Raw genomic sequence first — 22,696 nt, forward strand, 5'->3', positions numbered from 1 at the left:
CGCCGCGCCCCGCCGGAAGCCCGGCCTCCGCGCCCCGCCCCCGCCGGAAGCGGGCCTCCTGCGCACGTGCCGCGTGGCGGGGAAGAGAGGCCGGAGACGGGACCCTCAGAGGCCCGACGCGCCCCGGAGGCACCCCGGCCGCGGGCCCCGGCGGGGCTCATCGCCCCAGGCTGCCCCACCCCACTCTCCCGCGCGGGAGAGAAGCGAAGAGTCACCCTCACCTGCCCCCCTAGGCCCTCTGGAGACATCTAACACCTGGAGGCCCCCCCCAACTAACACCTGGAGACACCTCTCCCCCCAACTAACACCTGGAGACACCTCCCCCACAAATAACACCTGGAGGCCCCCCCAACTAACACCTGGAGACACCTCTCCCCCCAACTAACACCTGGAGGCCCCCCCAACTAACACCTGGAGGCCCCCCCAACTAACACCTGGAGGCCCCCCCCCAACTAACACCTGGAGGCACCTCCCCCAAGTAACGCCTGGAGGCCCCCCCCAACTAACACCTGGAGGCACCCCCCCAACTAACACCTGGAGGCCCCCCCCAACTAACACCTGGAGACACCTCTCCCCCCAACTAACACCTGGAGGCACCTCCCCCACAAATAACACCTGGAGGCACCTCCCCCAAGTAACACCTGGAGGCACCTCCCCCAGCTAACACCTGGAGGCACCTTCCCCCAACTAACACCTGGAGATACCTCCCCTGCAACTAACAGCTGGAGCCACCTCCCCCCAGAACCTCTGGGGACAACTAACACCTGGAGACACCTCCCCCCCAGGACCTCTGGGGACATTGATCACCTCCCATCACCTCCACCTTCAGGACCTCTGGGAACAATGATCACCTCCATCCCCAGGACTTCTGAGGATAACCATTACCTCTATCCCCAAAGCCTCTAGAGTATAATTATCATGTGTTCTTACCTCCACCCCCAGGGGGTTAATAATTTTCTATCCTCTCCCCTAACTGCCTCAACCTTCTCCCAAGTCCCTGAAGTATAATAAACACTCAATTGCCGCCCTCCTTTCTCATATCCTCCACTAAAGTTTTGCCCCTTAAGGAAAAATAAGAGTCCAGGCTCTGAAAATTCTGAAGACTCTTGAGTACCTTCTGGAGACAAGAGAGAGGCTGGGTAGGTGGGATAGCCCAATACAGTGGGATAGGCTGGTTACAACATGAGAGTGAGTGTGTGTGTGTATGATGCCACACAAGCGAGTGGCAGGAGGAACAGAGGACCAAGAGTTGTTCTTAAGGATAATCAGCTAGCTAACTGAGGAGCTGTGAGCTGTGCTGGTGGATGATCCAGATTTGCACCTGGAAAGAGCTCTCAGGGGATCACTTCAGCCAACCAGCCTCCTTCTACAGATAAGAGAGCCAAGCCCAGAGAGGTGGCCAAATGAGTGCTCACTCAGAGAGTTGCCTCAGCATTTCCTCTGGCTTAACAGTCTTTTTTTTTTTTTTTTTTTTTTTTTTTTTTTAGGTTTTTGCAAGGCAAATGGGGTTAAGTGGCTTGCCCAAGGCCACACAGCTAGGTCATTATTAAGTGTCTGAGACCGGATTTGAACCCAGGTACTCCTGACTCCAAGGCCGGTGCTTCATCCACTACACCACCTAAGCCGCCCCCGCTTAACAGTCTTTTATGGCTGCTTTCATTGTCCTAGGAGCCTCTTAGTGGAGCTAAATGATTCTGGCTCTCAGCCTCCCAACCCATAGCTGCACAAATATGGGGTGTTTTGCCCCTCGGAGGGCAATGGAGATTTCAGAACCTAGAGAGTGCTGGGCTTCTGGAAACTCTGGACTGAGGGGCCACATGGGGACTCCAGCTGTGAGCTGGGGCTCTGGGTTCCTTCCTTAGTCAGTCCGGCCAGTTTTTCACTGGCCTCCCACAGCCGACGGGCAGCGCGGTCATCACGGGCTGAGGCAGGAACCTCTTCTACGTGGCAGTTTGCGAAGTATCGACCGCTGAGGAGCTCAATGCCCTCCTGTAGGGCACAGTATAGGGGTGTCTGTGCTCCACCCCTTGGAGTCCTAAGCACCAACCAGGCCAGGGGGGATAACAACAAATGTAGCCAGGCTGGCACATGGCGGAGGAACAACTCCGAGTTCACCGGACCTGTGGGCAGGAGATTGAGAACAAGGTTGACAGAGGACCTGGGGGCTTGAGCCTCCTAGGCTCAGACTTAGAGCTGGATCTTAGAAGTCCTTAAGTTCACCCATTCATGAAATGGCAGTGCCACCTTCTGAACCTGAATCCCTTATCTCCAAATTCAGCAGGGGTGCTAGGGATAGCTGGAATGAGGGCATATGAAACAGAATCCTTGAGAGATAAAGGGATGAGAATCTAAACCAAGAAATGAAAGGAGATAGCTTGACATTCAAGGCTTTTTCACATTCTAGCTCCAATCTTATCTCCCACTTTCCCCTCAGGTAAACTCCCCATACTTGCTAGTCTCTGCTCTTCAAGTACCAGTTTATGCCTTGATTTCTCCAGCCGCACTGGGGTGTCTCCTTCTTTGATCTATGATGATCCTCATTGTTGAGGATCAACTCATGGGGTCCTTATTGTTTAATCTGTGCATATCTTTTTTTTTTTTTTTTTTTAGGTTTTTGCAAGGCAGATGGGGTTAAGTGGCTTGTCCAAGGCCACAACAGCTAGGCCATTATTAAGTGTCTGAGACTGAATTTGAACCCAGGTACTCCCGACTCCAGGGCTGGTGCTCTATCCACTGCGCCACCTAGCTGCCCCAGCTGTGCCACCTAGCAGCCCCAACAAGTTGCTTTTAATGCTATGTTTTGTGACTTACAAGTGGAAAACGACCAAAAGGAATAAGTCAGATTTCTCAAGAATCAACAGCAGAATTCTGACGTCCCTTACCTGGGTGAGCGGCATAGCAGGTGACTCCAGTGCCCTCAAGTCGGGTGGCAAGCTCTCGAGTGAACAGGACATTGGCTAGTTTGCTGTCTGCATATGCACGTAATTCTTGCTGCCAGCCACAGACTGGACGATCCAGACAGGAAAAGTCCAGATGCCCACGGCTGTGGGCCGCCGATGCCATCACCACTACCCGGCTTGGGGCGTTAGCCTTCAGCCGGGGAAGCAACAGATGAGTCAGCAGGAAAGGACCCACATGATTTACCCGCAGGATCAGATTAAAGTTTTCCTTAGCTTTGCCACAGGAACTGATCCCTAAGGAAGAAGCAAAGTTGGATGGGTGGGGGGTGAAAATCCCCTGGGTTTTATTCCCAATGTTCAAACAGACTCACATGCCCAGTCCCCTTGATCCTTGGTGTGTCTATCTGCAAAATGGGAACTGTGAACCATCTTTATATACCCATGTCTTGCATTCTGATACCATCTTGTTGGGGGCCTAGCCCTGAGCTGTGGTACCTCTGAGGCTCACCTCTCATGCCATGTCATTTCTCTGTTCTCACCTGCATTGTGGATGAGGAGGTCCAGTCTTGGTTCTGAGCTCAGGAAGGCAGTGGCAAAGGAACGCACAGACGCTAGGTTGGACAGATCCAGCATCATGAAGATGACCTCGTTGTTCCCACTTTCCTGGAGATGGCCAAGGCAGGGATGGGGTGAGAACATTTGGGCACCTTCCACCTACTTCCCTTTGGGCCTTTGCACCCTGATTCTTGGCGTCAGAGGACCAAGGTTCAAATCGACTTCTACCACCTTCTACCTTCTACCTCTTCTACCTCACTTTGCTTAGCCACAAAAAGGGGTTGAAGTAGCAGGCCAGCTATGAAGTAGTGAGGAAGTCATCATCCTGATCCTGCCCTTCCCGCATCCCTGAATAAAGGATATGGATCTTGTTTGTCTTCTGTTTTCATGGAGTATCGTGACATGGGGAGGTGAGGCCAAGACAGGCCAGTGAATTGGATTCCAGTGAGGGAGGGCTGTGCAAAGTCACCTGCCTCCCCTTCTCCTCTGGAGTCCACTGGGTCAGCTGCCAGAGAGGAAACTAAAAGGCTCCTCAAAGGCCTTCCATCTAGTTCAACCCTTTTATTTTGTCAAGGAGGGATGACGTTATTAATGAATGAGATTATTGAATGCATGAATGAATAACGAATAACATTAATGATACATAATATCAATATAGTAATTATTACATTATTATATTAATTAGTCATTCATTATATTAATTAGCATTAAGTAATCTCTCTAGAGTGATGTCTAGATGAATAATAATTGATACATTACTACTGAGATGTAATATCAATAGACTAATAATATTAACAAAGTTAAGTCGGCTACAGGTAGGGTAGACAGCACTTGAGCCCCGGGCCCTGGTAATGAACTTGTGATGCTGCCAGGCCTCATTCGCCACCTGTCCGTCCGCTCTGCCCGGTCCGGGCTGGGTCTGGGGGATCCACGTGCGGGAACGTGCTCCCGGGTCCGTCTAGAACCCGTCCACCTCCCTCCTGCCGAGCCCAGGGCGGCGCGGGCGGGACTCGCGGGGTTACCTTGCGGATGTCGTAGGCCGCGGCCTCGCCCCGGCCCCGGCTCCGGCAGGCCAGCACCACCCGGGCCCCGCGCCGCGCCAGCTCCAGGGCCGTCATCTTCCCGATGCCGCTGTTGCCACCTGGAAGGGCCCCGCGGGGTCAGCGCCAGCCCGGCCCGCCCGGCCCACCCGGCCCCGCTTCGGCCCCCGGCCCGCCCAGCCCCGCTTCGGCCCCCGGCCCGGCCGGCCCCGCTCGCCCCCCGCCCGGCTCCGCTCGCCCCCCCGCCCGGCCCGGCCCCGCTCGCCCCCCGCCCGGCCCCGCTCGCCCCCGGCCCGGCCCCGCTCGCCCCCGGCCCGGCCCCGCTCGCCCCCGGCCCGGCCCCGCTCGCCCCCCGCCCGGCCCCGCTCGCCCCCGGCCCGGCCCCGCTCGCCCCCGGCCCGGCCGGCCCCGCTCGCCCCCCCGCCCGGCCCCGCTCGCCCCCGGCCCGCCCCGGCCCCGCTTCGGCCCCCGGCCCGCCCCGGCCCCCGCTCGCCCCCGGCCCGCCCCGGCCCCGCTTCGGCCCTCGGCCCGGCCGGCCCCGCTCGCCCCCCGCCCGGCCCCGCTCGCCCCCGGCCCGCCCCGGCCCCGCTTCGGCCCCCGGCCCGGCCCCGCTCGCCCCCCGGCCCGGCCCGGCCCCGCTCGCCCCCCGGCCCGGCCCGGCCCCGCTCGCCCCCCGGCCCGGCCCGGCCCCGCTTGCCCGTGACCACGGCCGTCTTCCCCTGGAGGCCGCCGGCGCTGGCGCAGGGCGCCGCCTGGATGAAGTTGTAGTAGAGGAGGACGTAGGCGCCCAGCAGCAGCCCCGCGCCCAGCAGCAGCCCCTCCCCGAGCCCCTCCCCGAGCTCCGCCCCGACCCCGGCCATGGCCGCCGGCCGCCGAGGTTCGGTTCCGTCGGGTCCGGGGGCTCCGGGCTCCGACGTGCTCCGCGGCGCCACCGCCGGCCCGTGGGGGCGGGGCGGGGCGGGCGCTGTGGGGGATGGGCCGGCCTGCTGGGGCTTAGGGAACGAGGAGGGGGCGGCCCCAAGGCCAGGGGCGGCAGTGCCACCTCCAGGTAACAGCCGGGCACGGCGAGCGGCCTAAAAGACAGGCAGAGGACAGTGCTGCTTTCCGTTGGCATTCTCCAAGCCCCTCATGCCTCTCCTCTCCTGTCAGTGCCCCTTCTCCTCTCTCCCTCCATTGGACTTGGGCTCACCACTCCCTAATTTCTTCAGCCTAGCCCCTCCTTAAATAGCTCAACTTAGTCCCTTCTTTATATATTGTTTACATTCAGTATATGTAGCATTTTGTAGCTTTTCTTCCTAGACAAAACACTTTCTATATTTCTCCCTTCTATTTCAGATGGATACTTGTGTCCTCGTCATGTACAGGGGGAACGGATCATCTGTTTGCACGTACACAGACCTAGCTAGATCTCCAAATATGTACACACACAGACACTTTCCTCTTCCTTAAAGTATACATGGCACCCTTTAAATTTTCAAAGCTTCCAACTACTGAGACTATTGTTAGACATTATCACCCCCCCTCCTCGGCTTCCTTTTCATTATCTCACACCTGCACTAGACTCCGAGTTCAGTCTCAGTTCTGTCCCAGACTCGCTTCATGACTTGAAACATGCCACCTAATTTTCCTGGGATGCAACGTTTGCAGTTATAAAATGGAACTAAGCATTTTTCCTTTGTGGGTGGCGTTGGGCCACAGATGTTTGTTTCTTGGGGGAAAGGGCTACAGATAACAGCCTACCTCTCTGAAGAGAATTCTGGGTTGGTTCAAATTGATTAGATTCTGAGGGGAAAATAGCACCCTCTCACTTAGGATGGGTATCTTCGAATTCCATGATACAACTTCCAGGTAAGAAAATGCTTCATAGACATCTCAGTAAACCTTAAGAAATCTAATAAAAGTTAACATTTTTGTAGCACTTTTAGGTTTATAATGAACATTACATACAATTATGTCATTTAATCCTGTGAGGTAGGTGTTATCATTTTACAAATGAGGAAGTTGTTAGATTTTAAGTGACCTGCCTAGGATCTCATAACACATCAGAGGCAGGAAGCTAAAACCAATTCCTATTTACTCCAAGTCTAAAGCTCCCTTTTCCTACCCGGCCCTGAATCACAGAAGGTCAGACAAGCCACCGGGAGCAGAGCCCAGCTTTCCTCTCAGATCAATGCTCTGCCACTCTATTCCTCAGTCTAACTTCCTTCAAAAGATGCTTGAGAGTTGATCTGTGTAAAGGGGATTTGACAAAACCACAAGTAGTCTGTGGAAACTGGCCTGGATTTCAGTTTGGGGAAGGTGAACTTCCTATCAATCACAGCAATCAAAAAGTGTCAGGGACTGGCCCGATGGTAATGGGGATCTTCAAAGGCAGGATGGGCTTCCCGTTCAGGTCTAGGTCAGCCTAGATGATTCCTGAAGTCTTCCAACTCTTGTGATTCTGTGGACAGAGAGGAGCTCTCTCAACCCTCACTAGACCAGGGTTGCTTGACAGCTAGGCTTCTTTCTAGTTGGGTCTTTTCAGAGAAAGAGATTAATGCAACAGAAAATACCTCGGTCCCTGGATTATACCAATCAAATTAGTTCAAAAACCCCAAACACCCAATGAAGGTTTTTACAGCTATGCCACTCCTACTCAATTACTAGACTTAAGAACCAGCAAACTATGCAGGCCAGCTCAACACCCTTCCTCGGAAGTGGGGGGCTCTACACCTTTCCTGGGTCATGGACCTTTCGGACTGTCTTGTAAAGCCCATGCACCCTTTTTCAAAACAATACTTTTGATTAAAATATATAGGAGTACAAAGGGAAACCAAAACTTAGTGAAAATAAAGACGTATCTTTTTGCTCCTTCTCCAAGTTCATAGACCCTCTGAATTTTACCCCTCCTCCAAAGGGTCAGAGCTGGGAAAAGTTCATTTTTTAACATACAGGTCCAGTCACAAGCTCTGATATCTAACACCTGTAAGAAATTTAATAGGACAACCCCTCCCCAATTAATACATGAGTCAATGACTCTTGCTTTCTCTCATCCATTCAAAAATCAAATTTCACAAAGGTTTCCATTTTCCTGGGATGGATAATATCAAAGGCTGAAGATTGTCCAAAGGGCTCATCTTCCCCATCTTTGGCCATTAGTCTCTGGGGATTCAGGGAGAATGGGAAGACGCTCATCTCAAGGTGATGACAGGCATGACAGACAGGCAGAAAACATGATTTGAAGTATTTTTGGTTTTTTATATACAGAATACAGGAAAGTTTTTGTAAAGTCTAAAACATTACAATTACTATGTACATTGGTACTAGCCGTGAGGGGAGAAGGGTTGAGGGTAGAAGTGGCAAAGAGAACAAAAAAGGAGACAAAAACAGTTTACGACAAAACATTTCTGCTACAATAGACAATTTGAAGAAAACGTCCTACCACATGTACTGTACACAGCTTTAAAAACATTGAAAAAAATGCCATCACTGGGTGTATTTACACAAAATCCAATACGCTTTTCCTTATTTGAAATACAACAGGATGGACAGCCAGAAGAGTTAAATCTTTCATTTGTCCACAACACACAGTAGGCTACCTGTAGTGCAACCGCAGCAGGGGGAGGGGGAGCCATGAGAGGAGAGTGGGTAGCGATCTTTATATTAAATAAAACAATGATATTGTATAGATTTTGCTGTATGAAAACTGTATTTTTTTCTTTTAATATAAAACTATTGTCACTGCCACAAAATAGAACAAGTTTCTGATTATTTTACAACGGTGGGCGGGCGGGCGGGGTGGGGGGGTCTGGGGCGGGGAGGGAGGTGGGGCAGGGTCCAGAGGAAGCGTCCAGGTCCTCGGCCTCCCCTCCCCAAAGCTCCTTTGAGCTCCGGGCTGCCCCGTTCCCATGAAATGTTGAGTACAAATCTATGTGCAAATGCCCCCTTGAACTTGAGAGAAGAAAAAGGATAAAAAAAGAGTCAGAAGGTTTTCTTCATTTCATGCAAAGGTTGTAGCTGAACAGTTTCTGATGGAGGACAGAAAGGCCCGGGCTGGTTCTGTACACTGCTGCGTTGGGGTGCCCCCAGCCTAGGGCACTGAGTTGGAGCGCAGCACGGGGCCCTGAGGGGGCTTGAGGGACAGCTTTTCAGCCAGGCCGCCATCCACCAGGAGGCCGCCATCCCCTTTTGACGGTTTGGTGGCGAACTCCGTGACACTGAAGACGAACTGCAGGCAGCCCAGCTTGATGTAGCTGCCGTGGTGCAGCAGGGCCGTGCCCTCCCAGCCGGCCCCACTGCCCCCTATCAAGCTGGAGCTGCTGGCTTTGCAGTTGCATGGCCACCGGGGCTGCCCCTGCGCCTGTGAACTCATCATTGCCGCCTCTTCTGGGGGGTCCTCGTCCTGCTTCCGGCTCTTTCTGCGCTCTGCAGAGAGGGAGAGGGGGGGTCTGGGCTCAGAGGGAAGGGGCTAGGAGAGGGCTGGAGGGGGAATTCTGGGGGAAATCAAGGAGGCAGAGGTGAGACCCAGGCACAGCTAGGGAGGAGTGGATATGGGATGCACCCCAGAGGAAGGGCCACGGGGAGAAAGTGGGCAGAGGCAAAGGGACAAGTATGGGCTCGGGGAGGTGCCTGGCCCAGAGCAGGCCAGTCTGTGGGCCTGCCCCCACTTACTGATGATGCTTTGCACTTTGGCAACAATACTGCTGGGGGGAGTGGGGGGCGTCTTCTCTGAGAAGTCACAGGAGTACAGCACGTTGTCCACCGTTGTCCCGTGTTCACTGTAGTTCAACAGCTCATAATGCTTGGTATTCTAAGGGGAGACTAGACATAAGCTCATCAAGTAGGGGGACAGAGCTCTGCACCCCACCTGGGCTGACTCGTCCCTGCGCCCCAGACTCAGAGGCTCTGGGGAAAAGGCAGAGGCTGGCCTGCTTCTACCTCGGCTTTTCTCCTTCCCAACAGGGACCTCCTGTCCTGCTCAGACACAAGGAAGAGACCCTGCAGCCAGGATGAAGGGCCTCTTCCATCTTCAGGAGGACAGAAGGAAGACCAGAACCTGGGCTGCTCCATGCCCACTCTCACTCACCTCATCATAGAAGATGCAGGCATGTTTCCCAGACACGTAGTTACAGTGACCATAGTTTGTAAGGCACACATCCATGTCAGCTCCTGCACGGGGGTGATGGGCAAAGGATAAAAGAGACATCACAGAGGTAGTTCTAGAATTCATGGCGATTGAGACTCTGGGGTGGGAGGTGGGGGATGGAGGAGACAGCTGAGGGTCCCTGCCTCACTGGGGGCTGTTTGCAGCTTTCTCTCTATGGGGCTGGAGCTGCTATTTTTGCTCATGGCCAGGGGGAACACAGAAAGTGAACCCGAGCTGTGGTCCCCTCACATTTGGGTTTCTCTGCTGGAGGAAGGTGAGCTCTGAGTAAAGGGGTACTGGTGTTTGAAAGGTGAAAGGTCTATTAAGTTGTATTCCCTAGAAGGGTAGGGCAGCGACTGGGTTGGAGAGGCCTCAGAGAGGTCCTTCTGGAGGCAAACTCAGCCAAGCCCTCTGGAGATGAAGGCAGGGTTGGCCAAGTATGGGTAGGTGCGCATCTCACCCATTCTTAAAAGCTTTCTAGGAAAGAGTCTACAACCTCCTCTGGTACCTTCTTGTGGTGATTAACCAGGCTCAGTGTCCAGAAGGAAAGTCTACTTTGCATCCTTCTGTCTGCCACTCTAGCCCATTTTCGCTTGCTCTGTCCTAAGTGGGCATGGACAAGTAGCCACTTGCCCCCTCTTCTTTATTGCTTGGGCTGCCTAGCTGAAGGAAGACCTGTCCAAGTCAGGCAGGTATCCCTGGGCAGGGGTCCCCTCCTCCCAATGGTGGACTGTGGGGGTTCTTTCTTCCTGTGGGCCCGCTCACCTGTTCCAATGTAGAGGGTTCGATAGCACATGTTCACAGCTCCTCCCAAACCCATGAGAGGGTAGAATACAGCTCGGGCTTGTACCTCCTTTCTGTGTACTACCACACACACACAGACACACAGAGAGAGGTATGGTTAGGTCCAGAGAGTGTCACAACCACAATTAGAGATCTCAACATCCCTCTTGGCTCCAGGGACCAAATTTCACTGATGGACAGGACTAATAAACTGACAACTGTTTAGGGCTTCTGGTCAGAACTCCTCCAAGCTGATCCAAGCGTAGCTACATGATGGCTCAATTTTGTCGAAGCTTTCAAAGCTCAAAGGGAAGGTCCCATGTGGAGAAGTTGGGAAGAACTCAGAGGAGGCCAGAGTCCTGAGCAGATATCCCCCCTCCCTTCTCTTTCCGTTTCCTTGTTTGTAAAATGTAGATAACAGCTCTGATGCTTAACTCATAAAGCTGATGAACAAATCAAATGAAATAAAGGAGGTCAAACATTTTGTAATCTTCAAGGAGTAAGTCAATGGTAGCTACTCTTACATGGTTACTTCTCTCAGTTCATCATTCCCCCCTCAAATTCTTAAAGTCCAGGTTGTCCTCCAGACTGCCAGGCAGCTGCTGCCTCTTCCCTACTCCTGCCTGCTTCCAACATCTGTGGAGCAGGCACAATATGGGGGGCTGCCATAAGTCAGCAACCATTGTGCGGGCCTGCTGACAATTTTTCAGTTGAAGCCTCAACGTAGATCCCTTTGCTCTGGAGAGAGCAAGTTGCAATGGATTATGAAAGCCTCACAGTCCAATCCTGAAAGCTGGGGTTGTCACTTGTCCAGCAAGAGGCAAAGCTCAGAGCCTCATGACCTTAGGAAAAGCTCAAAGCCAGAGCTCATATTGTACACGGAAAGGAGAACAATTACCCAGACATGTAGAACAGACCATGTACCTACCTTCTGTATGGTGCCCCCCAGGGGCCAGTGAATGAGTTCCAACATTGCTGACCACAGTTTGGACGCGGGAAGGGAAAAGTTGATGTATTCTCTGCAAGGCCAGGAACTTGATCAGTTTCTCATCCAGCATATTTATCTCGATCTCTGTTAACCAAGAAACAGGTCAATTAATAAGTGGGGAGGGAGTGAGGAAGTGGGTTTAGATTTTCTGGAGTTCTGTCACTTCAATCTATAGGTCTAACTTCAAAAAAGGGCTGCCCAAAGTGTCAGCACTCAGGGGAGAGTCAAAAGCTATCTTGACTCCTTTGGAGTCTCTAGTTGTTTTCTGGTTTTAGATTCTGGCTTTTTCTGTTTTGAAAGGCAATGGGGTTAAGTGACTTGCCCAAGATCACACAGCTAGGTAATTATTAAGTGTCCGAGGCTGCATTTAAACTCCAGTCCTCCTGACTCCAGGGTCGGCGCTCCATCCACTGCGCCATCTAGCTGCCCCTGGATTCTAGCTTTAAAGTAGGTCTCTAGGAAAGACTGACTTGGTATTAGGTAACCTGAACCTACAGAATAAAATCAACCAATATTCACATTCCAAGTACCCCTTTACCTATTTTACCTGCCTCAGCAATAAATTACTGTACCAAGGGATCATTCTTCCATGGACCCTGGGGCTAAGGAGTCATGGTATCTGAAGCTAATCCCTAGTCTCTACAGATGTCCTTGGAAGTACAGAAGATGGAAGGCACAAAGAAAAGAACATTCCTTCCACCCTTGTGCCTTTGGTCCCTTTTGCCCCTGAAATATGAAATACCAGCAATCCCTAATTACACTAATTACAAGTCTAAAGGAAACAATCCTGGGACTCATTGCTGCTGCTGTTTGTACTTTGTTATCAAAAAAGAGCAAGATAAGCACATGAATTGGATTTGAGTGTGTGTGTGTGTGTGTGTGTGTGTGTGTGTGTGTGTGTGGTGGGTTATTGTGCTAAGTCCCTAGATTCACTTCCTCCTCCAGAGCCATTTGAGGCCAATGGCCAGATAGGAATCAGGTCAACTGGAGATGACCTTGGATGCAAGGCTGTCAGGGTTAAGTAACTTAACCAGGGTCAAGATTTGAACTCCTGGCCACTATGGCCAGTGCTCTATCCACTGCTCACCTAGCCGATTCACTGCTGAGGTCTTCTACAATTCAGCAACTACTCACTCACCTCCATTGATGTCCATTAATGCTCGAAGAGAATTGGTGAGATCTACCATTGCAGTAGAGTTGGCCGGGAAAGGGGGTATGGTTAAAGCATTTCCTATGGATAACGTGCCAGGACTGACCTTGCCATCTGCAGATGCAACAGAAAGAAAAGCCGAGTTATTTTTTAAAGTATCCTGCTTTTTTGGAAACCCCAATCTCATTCCCAAAGACTAAAAATTACTGCAGCAAAAAAGTCTGTTCCTCATATTGAGATGTTTAGTCTTTGGAAGAATAGTAGCTCTTGGGAAACCATTCCTGATATAGAATCTCTTATGTAGGGGACCACTTGTTTAAGATTTGAACAAAACTACAAGAGGCTGCATAACATGTTTTGGTTGTTCAGCTGTTTTCAGTCATATCTGATATTCTTTGTGACCTTATTTGGGGTTTTCTTGGCAAAGATACTGGAGTGGTCTACCATTTCCTTCTCTAGCTCATTTTGTAGAGGAGGAAACAGAAACAAAAAGGTTAACTGACTACTATTTTATAAGAAATTATTCACAGGTGCATTTCAGAAAAGCCTGGAAGAACTTAACACGAATTGATGCTGAGTGAAGTCAGCAGACACATGATGATCAACTGTGATAGATTTAGCTCTCTTCGGCAGTACAATGATCAAAGACAATTCTAAAGGACTTGTGATGGAAAATACCATTCACATCCAGAAAAAGAACTATGGAGGTCTGAATGCAGACCAAAACAAACTATTTTCACTTTATTTGTTTTATGCTTTATGTCTTTTACCCCTCTCATGGATTTTTATTTCCCTTTTGTTTTGAATCTTCTTTCACTAACAGAAATATGTTTAACATAATTATAAATGTATACTCTATATCAGATTACCTGCTGTTGAGGGAGGAGAAAAGGGAGAAAAATGTGAAACTCAAATTGGACCAGGACTTGAAACCTCATTCAGATACTTAAGTGATTCGCCCAAGGTCACACAGCTAGGTAATTATTAAGTGTCTGAGGCCACATTTGAACTCAGGTCCTTCTGGCTCCAGGGCCGGTGCTCTATCCACTGCACCATCTAGCTGCTCCTCATTCAGATACTGAATGGCAAACTGCAATTTTTTCACATGAAAGGATGGAGTGATGCAATCTTCTTGGCTGGATGACAAATTCTGGGGGCAACCTTATATAGAAAACTTATACCCATGAAGTTTTCTTTTCTCCTAACCTCCTTCCTGGAGTTTGGAGCTATTAGGGTCTGCTTCTGGTTGATGCCATAAGCCCTGGGCGGGTGTTCCAAAGACTGATATCGAAGTTTTGTAGAAAGTCGACCCAGGGAAGTTCTGGATACATTCCCAATCAATTCCCAGGCTTACCCTTTGACTGTGAAATCCTGACTTACCAACCCCAGAGCAAGAGAAAGGGCTCAAAGGAAGCAGATGGAACCAGGTGACCAAAGGGCCACATGATCTGGGCTGACATGCTACTAGGGGACTCCAGCCATGTTCAAGTTGCTTGGGGTTCTATTTCTGTCCAATGGGGACCAAGGAAGCATGTGGGCATGGCAGCTGAGATGGAGTAGACGAGGGTGGGGAGAAATGGTCTTATGGACAAGACTGTGTCCAAAGTTGCCTGAAGTCCATGAACTGATTTTGTTAGGTATAGTAGGGGCACAGTGACACTTACCTGAAGATGGCGCTGGTGAGCAGAATCGCTGGTTGGCTCCCACTGTCAAGATGCCATCTCCTGCCGCCTGGGGGGGAGTAAGCACCCGAGTAGCATTTGGGGGTGAGCCAAGAGGCCTCGAATCTGTCAGTGGGGGTCCTAACTGTGTCTGAACATTCTTTCTTTGCAAAGTGCTGGTGGTCTCTAGGCTGGCACAAGAACTGGGAATGGAAGGTGGCAGGCTCGGGACAGATGCCAAACTCCTCTGGGTACACGAGACAGGGCCAGTGGTGTTCTCCGTCTTCACGATGATACCAACAGTGTGGTTCTGAAGGCCCCCAGCCGCTGGTGGGGTGAGGGGCCGGGACCATGATTGCCGGTGGGAAACTACTGGGAGAGTGGTCCCAGAACTTTGGAGCCGTCGGGGGTCTGGGGGATCTGGGGGGATACCATAGAGGTGAGGGCCATTGGCTTTCACCTCTGTGCCTGTTGGGCCATTAGAGGTCCCACAGGCCACCACTTTCTTGGATTTGTCCAAACAAGAGCTGCAGTTGACGTCCTCGGGGGCTGGGAGCTGCTGGGAAGGAGATGAGCTCAGGGAGTTCTGAGTGGTCATCCCGGAGGGGCAAGACATTGGGTAAAGGGACGGTGTGGGTGCCTTGTCAGCTGCCTGCAGAGAGGTGGTGATTGAGCCGTCAGCCACAATAACAGGCTTAATATCAGCCTTCTCTGTCTGTTCAGAGTCCCAATGCCAGGGTATCTGCTTAGCAGATAAATGTTTCAATATGCTGCACTGGAGTGCAACAACACTACAGAGCCACTGCAAACAGAAAGGAAAGGCAGGTCAGAGGAGGGAGAAGCCAGGGGCAGGGATTCACCCCCTGCAGCAGTGGGGGCGTCGCGCACGAGATCCAGAAAGCCAGCCGATGACGCTCTTCGGTGCGGGGAAGCGGCTCCGGGCGCCAGGCGCCAGGCACTGCCAGGCAAGCTCTAGTGAGGGAAGAGCTAGGAAGCAGACACTTGGTGACCTCCTCTTAGGCCCCTATCCCCGGCACAATCTGGGTGACCTTCCAGGTCTTCATGTGGGATCCCTTTGGACTTTACAGAGATGGGAGGTCTCTCAGGGGACAGGTATTCTAGAAGGATGGGGATAAAGGAAGGGAGCAGCTCTGGAGGAATCTGTCCTTCAGGGATGGGGGCATGGCCAACACTTTTTGGAGTGAATTTCACGTTTTCTCTAGCTCTAAGACATGTATCTGCTCTTCCCCAAATACTCCAGAGTTCAAGGTATTTGTTCTAGGACTTGATAAGAGTCTATGAAGTGCAGGATGGATGGGCTTTGGATGGGAGTGGGAGAGGACCTGGGCAGGTGCATTGTGGGACAAAGTCAGATGGTTTTCTAATAAATGAGATTCTGGGTGGCTGCAGACTACTGCAGCACCAGGGCCTCCTCTTTTCTGTCCTCCCTAGTCCAGCTTCAGTTCCCAGAGTGAAGAGGAAAGGCAGGGGGGCCTCAGCAGGACCCTCTGCTGGTCAGGCCCTCACTCACCTCCTGTTGCTCTGCCTGGCTAGCAGAGTGTTCAGGGTTCAGAAGGTGTTTCTGCGACTCCTCGGGGGCCCCATTGCAGATCAGTTCCCCATCCCGAATGGCTGCGGGTGCGAGCAGTGGAGGTGGAAACTGGTACTGGGATTTGATAGCATCAGGAACCTAGGGGAGAGTGGAGGGAGTGTTGGCATGAGTCTTTACATACCTGCACCAGAGTGACCAGAGGTGACTGCGGTGTGGCAAACTTTGCGCTGGGCTGATACACTGCAGAGATAGCACGAGCCTTCCCTTTAGATGTGTGTTCGCTAATTGACATTCGTTGATTTGCCTTTCCTAGGAGGGAACCACACCACCCTCACAATGTCTTTTGCAAACATGGTAGAGAGCTGGAATATGGAGTGAGGGATGGAACCAGACCTGAAACAGCTCAAGAAGGAGCAACAGTAATGACACCAGCTGTCCTTTGGGTTACAGAGTAAGCAATGAAATAAGCTGAAAATCGATCTTACCAATAATGTGAAAGGAAAAATATCGATTGTAGTTCTTTACTACTATTCCTATCAAACCATTCCAAGTATCAGTCACCAAAGCTAGCCAATGGAATGTCCTGAGATGTTGGCCTATGAGTGGAGAAACCATCCACCAGACTAGATGAGGCTTGTTGAAGACACTTAGTCCATCTCCCTTGGACCTTAAACCATAAGGTTTCAGTACTGAAGAGTTAAATTTCTTTGAATCTGCACTCACCAAATTAATCTAAACTTTTCTAAATTGTAATGATCTACTTGAAATAATTTATGGAAAAATGCGATTTCCATTTCTGCACAAATGTATCTTTATTCTGTATTACATAGTCAATAGTCACAAATTGCTATCTTTAAATCTGGAGGCTTTTTTTTCCCTTCTAGAAGAGACTGGGGAGGGAGGGGAACTTCCAATTTCCTTCTAAAGGAAATGTCCAATCCAGGGCAAAATAGGAAAAATGATTCATCTTCCTCGGTTTTGCAATTTGTAGTCTCTTTGTCTCGTCCCCCGCCCTGTCTGTGTGATTGTGGCCAAGAGAAGGAACTTCAGCTGAAAAACTTGATTACAGCATCTTCTTGTCCAGGGACAAAGGAAAGGAAGGAAAGTTCGGTAAGATGAGATTCCCCTTCTGGCTAATGACTCTACTTTTACCTTCAAGCTTCTTCTTTTGACGGCCTGCAGCACCCGGCGGTTTGGGGGATGTTTCTTGTGGATGCGGTTCAGGAAGTCCACTTTGACCACATGCTGGGAGATGGTGTCCTGGAATCGGTCAAACACCTGACAGCGGTTGCTCAAGGTCATGTTCTTCTGGTTCAGCTGTAAGAAAGACAGGGACCTGAGACCCCCCTGCTTCCACCTATTGTTATGGGGCTGGGAGAGGTCCACATGTGCTTCTGACCCCCTCCTCTTCAGAAATGATCCTTACCATGTTACTGAATTGCTTCCATTTCAAAGCTCCCACTCCAGAGTTATGAGGTCACAGGCAGCCGCCACCCCCTCCCCCATTCTCTTCCCTTCCCCAGATCTGGTAGAAAGAAAAGAGGGTATGCTCCTGACTCCATGGGGGGAGGGGAGGGGTGGGGCCCTGGAGGTCACTGTCACTCCTAGGAAAACAATATTCTCTACCATGAAAAGAATACTGTGGAATTGATGATTAGGAACCATTAGTGTTTCCCTCTGTAAAATGGGGAGGAAAATCTTGCTTTTCATTCCAGGCTGAGAAAACCTAAGATGAAAAGGAATGATGACAGAGGCATGTTCAGGGTGGGAATAAAGACCTCCAGTCTCACTCTTGCATTGCCATTAAACTAGCTGGGTGAGCATGGGAAATCCTTTACTTATTTCTGTAAAATGAAGGTGTTTAAGAGTTGCCAATAGTAAAGTACATGGAAGCTCCAATGCCTTCCCCTTACTCTCTTCTCACCTTTATCCCCTTACCCTGAACCTTAGCGCTAAAAAAGAGGGAACAGAACGGATGTGAGACTCGAAGAGGGGAATAGATAGTTCCTACATAGAGATGTTTCAGACCCATGTTAGGGAAAGGCTGTAACAGCAGTGACTAAGCCAAAACACAATCAAGAACTTCAGGGAGAATTTGTTCTTCACTATGAGAATCAGGATGTGAATAATGACCCACAAAAGAAGAGGGCAAAGGCTCACCACTGCCACGCTGCCTGATGGTCATCCCCTCTGTCAGTACAGATGCTTTCATTTAAATCAAAAGAACAATCTTCCCTCTATTTTTCAGGCAAAAACCTGCTGTTTTCTCTGGGTCTTCTATTGCTCGTGAGTTCGACTTTGTTAACTGGCCCAGCTTCAGAGAGGGGGAAGCCTACTCTATCCTGGATAGTGGTATCCAATTCTGTTCTTGCCTCTTGAAATCTGGTCTGGGAAATGTACCTCTACTTTTCATGAGAAAGATTCCTGGGAGAGAAGAATATTTTTATAGCTTTCCAAAGTTTTCCCCTCTAAGAACAGGGAAGGTTTAAAATTAGATGTTGGGAGACAAATTTCCAGACCATTTGCTCATTTTATCATTGTTAAGATTCTTTCTAGTACTATACCAATAATTCCTACAGGGGGGTCCTTTGTCAACTGTGGGATTCATTATCTAATGAATTACTTCTAAGCAACCAATCATTTGTGAAATAAATTTGTAGCTTGTAGAGATTTTTTTTTTTTGTGGGGGGAGGAAGAGACAATAGCCAACTCATATGCCTGAGGTATGTCAAAATAATCTGGAATTGTGTAGACAGGGAGCATAAATTAATTTCTTAAGCAGAAAGAGAGCTAAACAAACTGGAACAAATAATGCTGATAGGCCAAGGAGGAATGAAAAGTCAAAAGTCCTGGATTGTACCCTGACTAGGTCACTCTCTAGCTGGAGCATCTTGGTTAAGTCATTGCATCTCTGTGGACCTCAGTTGCCTCATTGGTAAAGTGAGGGGGTTAGATCAGATGCTTACCACCACATGTTCTATGTGATTGGGACACATCCATCTGCCCAGGGGCATGGCAGTGAGTGGTGGTTCGAGGCAGTCCATGTGGAACAGGAGGGGACAATAATCACACTGGATCAGAGGTGCCACTCGACAGCTCCTGCAAAAATGACAGGTGTACATTTATGAACAAAATGAGAGCATCCAGGCATCCAGGCAGGATCCTCTTCCCTCCCCAACCCCCCCCCCCACCCCAGGAAGGCACATGGGCTTGGTGGCTAGCTAGCCCTGCCCTCCCTTGAAGGAGGTGCCTCTGGGGGGATGGGGAATACTTGTGGCAGTAGAACTAAAGTGGCAGAACAGGAAGGGCCTCACAAGACTGCCCCCATCTCATGTGGAAAAACATCCTCACTCTTTCCAGAGGTCATCTCCCTGCACCAAGATTCCTCACTCCTTGCTCTGTAAAACTGCTTGCCCTGAAGTCAGGAGAATGGTGTGCAAGCAAAGTGGGATTCCAGTTTTTCCCCATAAGCAAGTTTCGGAGGGGGTACAAACAAACGCCAATAAGCATTCATTACTTGGCTATCTTAGCATTCCAAAGACAATTTCACTACTAAAACTTCCTGCCTGCATTGGAAAGTTTGACGCTGCATTCTCCTCCCACCAATGCTCTGCTTTGGAAACCTTTTCTGGATCCTTTTGCTGGTGCTTTTCTCCAGCTGGCCCAGCCCTGACCAGAGGATGACCTGATGAGTCCAGATTTAATAAATGAAGTGGCTAAGATCCTTTCACCGAGGAGCTCTCAACCTGAAGTGAGCCAGGATTCTAGGGAAGCTAATTAACTTTCCACCTAGAGACTTCAATGATTTCTTTCTACTTTTGAAAGCTCAGACCCTGGGGGTCATCTCATCAAACCATTTGCTTCCAGATATTCTAATACCTCAGCCCTCTAACCAGATGGATGCCTGGTATTTAGAAACCCTCTCCAGTTTTATTTTTTCAATGTTTAGCTATCTAAACTATCCACTGAAAAATCCTGCCTGTTGTTTTGTCTAAGTCTCTGATGGTACAATTAAAGATACTTCATTGTCCTGTTCTCAGGGATGCTGGGAAACCAGGGTCTCTCTATAAAAGAGCATGGTCTAAGAGACAATGACTTGGATCCAGAAGCCCTGTATATAAACCTTGGCTCAGGCATTTCACATAAATCTTGCTTTTCTCATCTATAAGATGAAGCTCCTAATACATGTGCTAGTAATTTAACAGGGTTTTTTTTTTGTGAGGAAGCCCCTTATAACTGTTGATTGTTCTTTGTTCTTGAAGAGGACTATGATACCAGGAAGGTGATGTCATGACTTGCAAGTGATGTGGATTTTTTTTGGGGGGGGGGGGGTCCGGGGAGAATGCAAAATCATCAGCCTCACTTTCTCCTCCAAGCTGTCTGAGTCCAGAGGTCAGGTATAGATTAGGAAATCTGGAGATGGCCCCTTACAACTATCAAAGTTATGTACACACGAATTACTGTTCTTGTTATCTTTCAGGGTGCCTATATAAAAGGACTATATTATATATCAAATAATTTATTGATGTTTCTATTATTGAGAGAACCCAAATAGGTAAAAAGAGAAGGGCTTAATTAAACTCATGGGACACAATGACCTTTCATCTACATCAGGAATGAAGAATTGTAAAGTTTTGTCTCTCAGTCAAGCATATTCACAACTCCCCCGAATGTGGTTATAGGTGAACAGCATATTTGAGAGGAGAAAATGGAAAATAATGGGGAAGTGAAGACCCCAAGGATTTGGGAAAAGAGAAGCATTTGTTCCAGGGAGATGAGAAATGGACTCTGGCTACTGAATGCAATTTAGCCTTAGGGAGGACACGAATACCTGTTACAGGTGAAGCAGACTTTGACTGGTAAGGGAACCAGACCATTATGATCCAATTCATGCTGTGTCTTCTTGACATTTTTCCCGGTGGTTTCTTCTTTTCTCCTCCTCTTGCTAGTACCTGGAAAACAAACCAACAGTGCACTGTCTTGCTCCTGGTTTCAGAGCAGAAAGGAGACAACTGGAAGGACACACCACTTAGACTAGGGGTCTGGTATTAAATGTGGGTGGTATCAGGGGAAAATAAGAAAAGGGAGTCGAGAGAAAAAGAGTAGGAGGAAAGAGAACTTCAAAAGCATCCATTTCCCCAGAAAGACCATTCCTGGAATCAGGCAAACATGTGAATATCCAAACCATTTCAATGAACCAATATCAAGATCTATTTGGGAGAATGAAGGGCCTGGCTCCACTTGTCCTGATCTGCAGGTTTCTAAAAACTAGGCAATTTAATTTTGTACGAGATAAAAAACAGAATTGCTTAGCCAGCTCCATGGAGAGGCTGTGAGGAAGATGGGAGTTTCCTTGGGAAAGGGGAGACTTCTTGTCAGCGTGATGGGTGCTGCCTGAACCAGAGCTAAGCTCACTGGGTCCTTAGCACAGAAGTGCTGTGGTCACTGCCCCATGGGCCTCACCTGGGAGTGCCGTGGTGCAGGTCAGCTCATTGGGCAGCTGGAACTGGGTTGGGTTTCGCTCCATAGCTGCAGCTATGAGCAGCTCGAATGGTCGCTTCAGCTGGGGCTGCCCGCAGTCCATCTCTGCTGCCGCCGGCTCGTCATCCACGTCGATGATGTCCTCGTCCACATCATTCTGCTCCGAGGTGGGGGTCTCTGTGCTTGCGTTAGATGTGGGTGTGCCAGGCCGACTAGCCCTCCGCTCCAGGATACGAGCCTGGGCAATGGCTTTGAGGTCTGTTTTACCAGCTGACCTATCCAACAGGTCTGTGTCGCTGCTGGGGGACGTGGTTCGTTTGCCAGATTTGTCCACCAGTCCATTGACCTGGCCCAGTTCTTTTTTCTGTTCTCGCTTCTGCATAAATGAAAAGGCAGACCCATCACAAAAAGTTATAGCAAATACCACAAAACAGTGAAAGACGGGTCTAGAAAGCACTTTTAGAACACCTGGACAAATTCTATAACCCCAAAGGCTCCTCCTACAGTATCATCTGCACTGAGGAGTCTTTTAAGTCAGCTTAGAATACCAATTGTCAGGTTCAAAGTAACTCATGAAATGTAACATTGTATCTAAGCTGATACACAGTCTCGCCTCCATGTGGTCTTGGCCATTAACCAAGTGTCACACAATATTAGAAAGGGATATGAAACCGAAGGGGCCACCTCCGGCTGATACAGCTGACGAGGTTCACTTGTTTATGGGAAAGTTAATTTCTAACATGTCATGTTTAGCTGTTACATTAACAAACAATGTTATTAGGAAAAGGAGCGATGAGGCAAAGTCAGTATGATCTGGCTAATAAGTCTAAGGTTCTCCCTAAATCTTCAAGGGAGACCTCTGGTTCTAGGTCCTTGTTTGGTCATCCTCTGCTGTGACCCTGGGCGACCTGTTAGAGATCAGTGTTCCTATCTAAAAATGCATCCAATGGCCTAGGGAGGGTGAGCATCCCCAACAGCTGGAGATTGGAGGAGCCAAGTAAGAGAGAGGATGCAATGGAAATAATGGGAGATAAGGAAAGGGTGTGGTGACTGGGCGGCTCCAAAAGAAGGACCAGTTATAACTCCCTCCCTCCCCCTTCCCTCCAATGCTAACAAAGGGCCTTGAGCAACTGAAAACAGAGGCTAGGAGGGATCTTGGTTTCTCTAGTGAGTTCCATTTCTTCTGGCTAGCAAGTTCTGAAGAGGTTTCCTCCTTAGTGGGAGCTTATGGATGCAGGGAAAGAGATTGTCAGGTTCAGGCCAGGCCAGGCAACGGTTACTCAGTTTGTTGACTTTAAGAGGAACTGAAATGCAGCTGTGGTTTAGGTTGGTGACTTGGCTCTGGCTTGCTTTAAACAGGAACCCTTGTGCACACATTTGAAAAATCAAGTCCGCAACACTGTTTACCTTCTTCTTAAAGGCTGAGGACTATGTTACACATAAAAACCACAATCTTTTTGA

General features: G+C 49.8%; 2 protein-coding genes across 6 annotated transcripts in view; both read right to left on the reverse strand.

Annotated features, from left to right (window-relative positions):
• Positions 1 to 1,088: 1,088 nt before the first annotated feature.
• Positions 1,089 to 5,853, reverse strand: DHRS13 (dehydrogenase/reductase 13). The gene is made up of 6 exons (XM_074190099.1): positions 5,839 to 5,853; positions 5,193 to 5,568; positions 4,478 to 4,596; positions 3,440 to 3,563; positions 2,883 to 3,194; positions 1,089 to 2,120 (listed from the first exon to the last, which is right to left on the reverse strand). The coding sequence occupies exons 1-6, from the start codon at positions 5,851 to 5,853 to the stop codon at positions 1,774 to 1,776; spliced, it is 1,293 nt and encodes a 430-aa protein (XP_074046200.1). The 3' UTR covers positions 1,089 to 1,773.
• A 1,855-nt stretch (positions 5,854 to 7,708) lies between these two features.
• The window catches only part of PHF12 (PHD finger protein 12), a 31,946-nt gene continuing 16,958 nt past the window's right edge, over positions 7,709 to 22,696 (reverse strand). For 4 of the 5 annotated variants that reach the window (XM_074189090.1, XM_074189089.1, XM_074189091.1 and 1 more), the window contains 12 exons: positions 21,218 to 21,611; positions 20,586 to 20,706; positions 18,721 to 18,853; positions 16,907 to 17,071; positions 15,734 to 15,892; positions 14,206 to 15,004; positions 12,530 to 12,655; positions 11,332 to 11,475; positions 10,386 to 10,484; positions 9,561 to 9,643; positions 9,146 to 9,284; positions 7,709 to 8,899 (listed from right to left, as the gene is read on the reverse strand). In XM_074189090.1, coding sequence (XP_074045191.1) covers positions 8,565 to 8,899; positions 9,146 to 9,284; positions 9,561 to 9,643; positions 10,386 to 10,484; positions 11,332 to 11,475; positions 12,530 to 12,655; positions 14,206 to 15,004; positions 15,734 to 15,892; positions 16,907 to 17,071; positions 18,721 to 18,853; positions 20,586 to 20,706; positions 21,218 to 21,611 — 2,697 coding nt within the window. In that variant the 3' untranslated portion in view covers positions 7,709 to 8,564. Of the gene's footprint in view, positions 8,900 to 9,145; positions 9,285 to 9,560; positions 9,644 to 10,129; positions 10,284 to 10,385; positions 10,485 to 11,331; positions 11,476 to 12,529; positions 12,656 to 14,205; positions 15,005 to 15,733; positions 15,893 to 16,906; positions 17,072 to 18,720; positions 18,854 to 20,585; positions 20,707 to 21,217; positions 21,612 to 22,696 lie in introns of those variants that run through there. The other variant, XM_074189093.1, reaches the window with a different exon arrangement.

This window comes from Macrotis lagotis, chromosome 5 (genome assembly GCF_037893015.1).
Source record: "Macrotis lagotis isolate mMagLag1 chromosome 5, bilby.v1.9.chrom.fasta, whole genome shotgun sequence".
Classification (NCBI taxonomy): Eukaryota; Metazoa; Chordata; class Mammalia; order Peramelemorphia; family Peramelidae; genus Macrotis; species Macrotis lagotis.

Coding starts and splice junctions, on each gene's coding strand:
- DHRS13 (XM_074190099.1), bottom strand. Junction 3,195..3,439: donor CCTCCTCATCCACAATGCAG/GTGAGAACAGAG, acceptor CTTCTTCCTTAG/GGATCAGTTCCTGTGGCAAA. Junction 2,121..2,882: donor CTGCTATGCCGCTCACCCAG/GTAAGGGACGTC, acceptor TCCTGCCCACAG/GTCCGGTGAACTCGGAGTTG.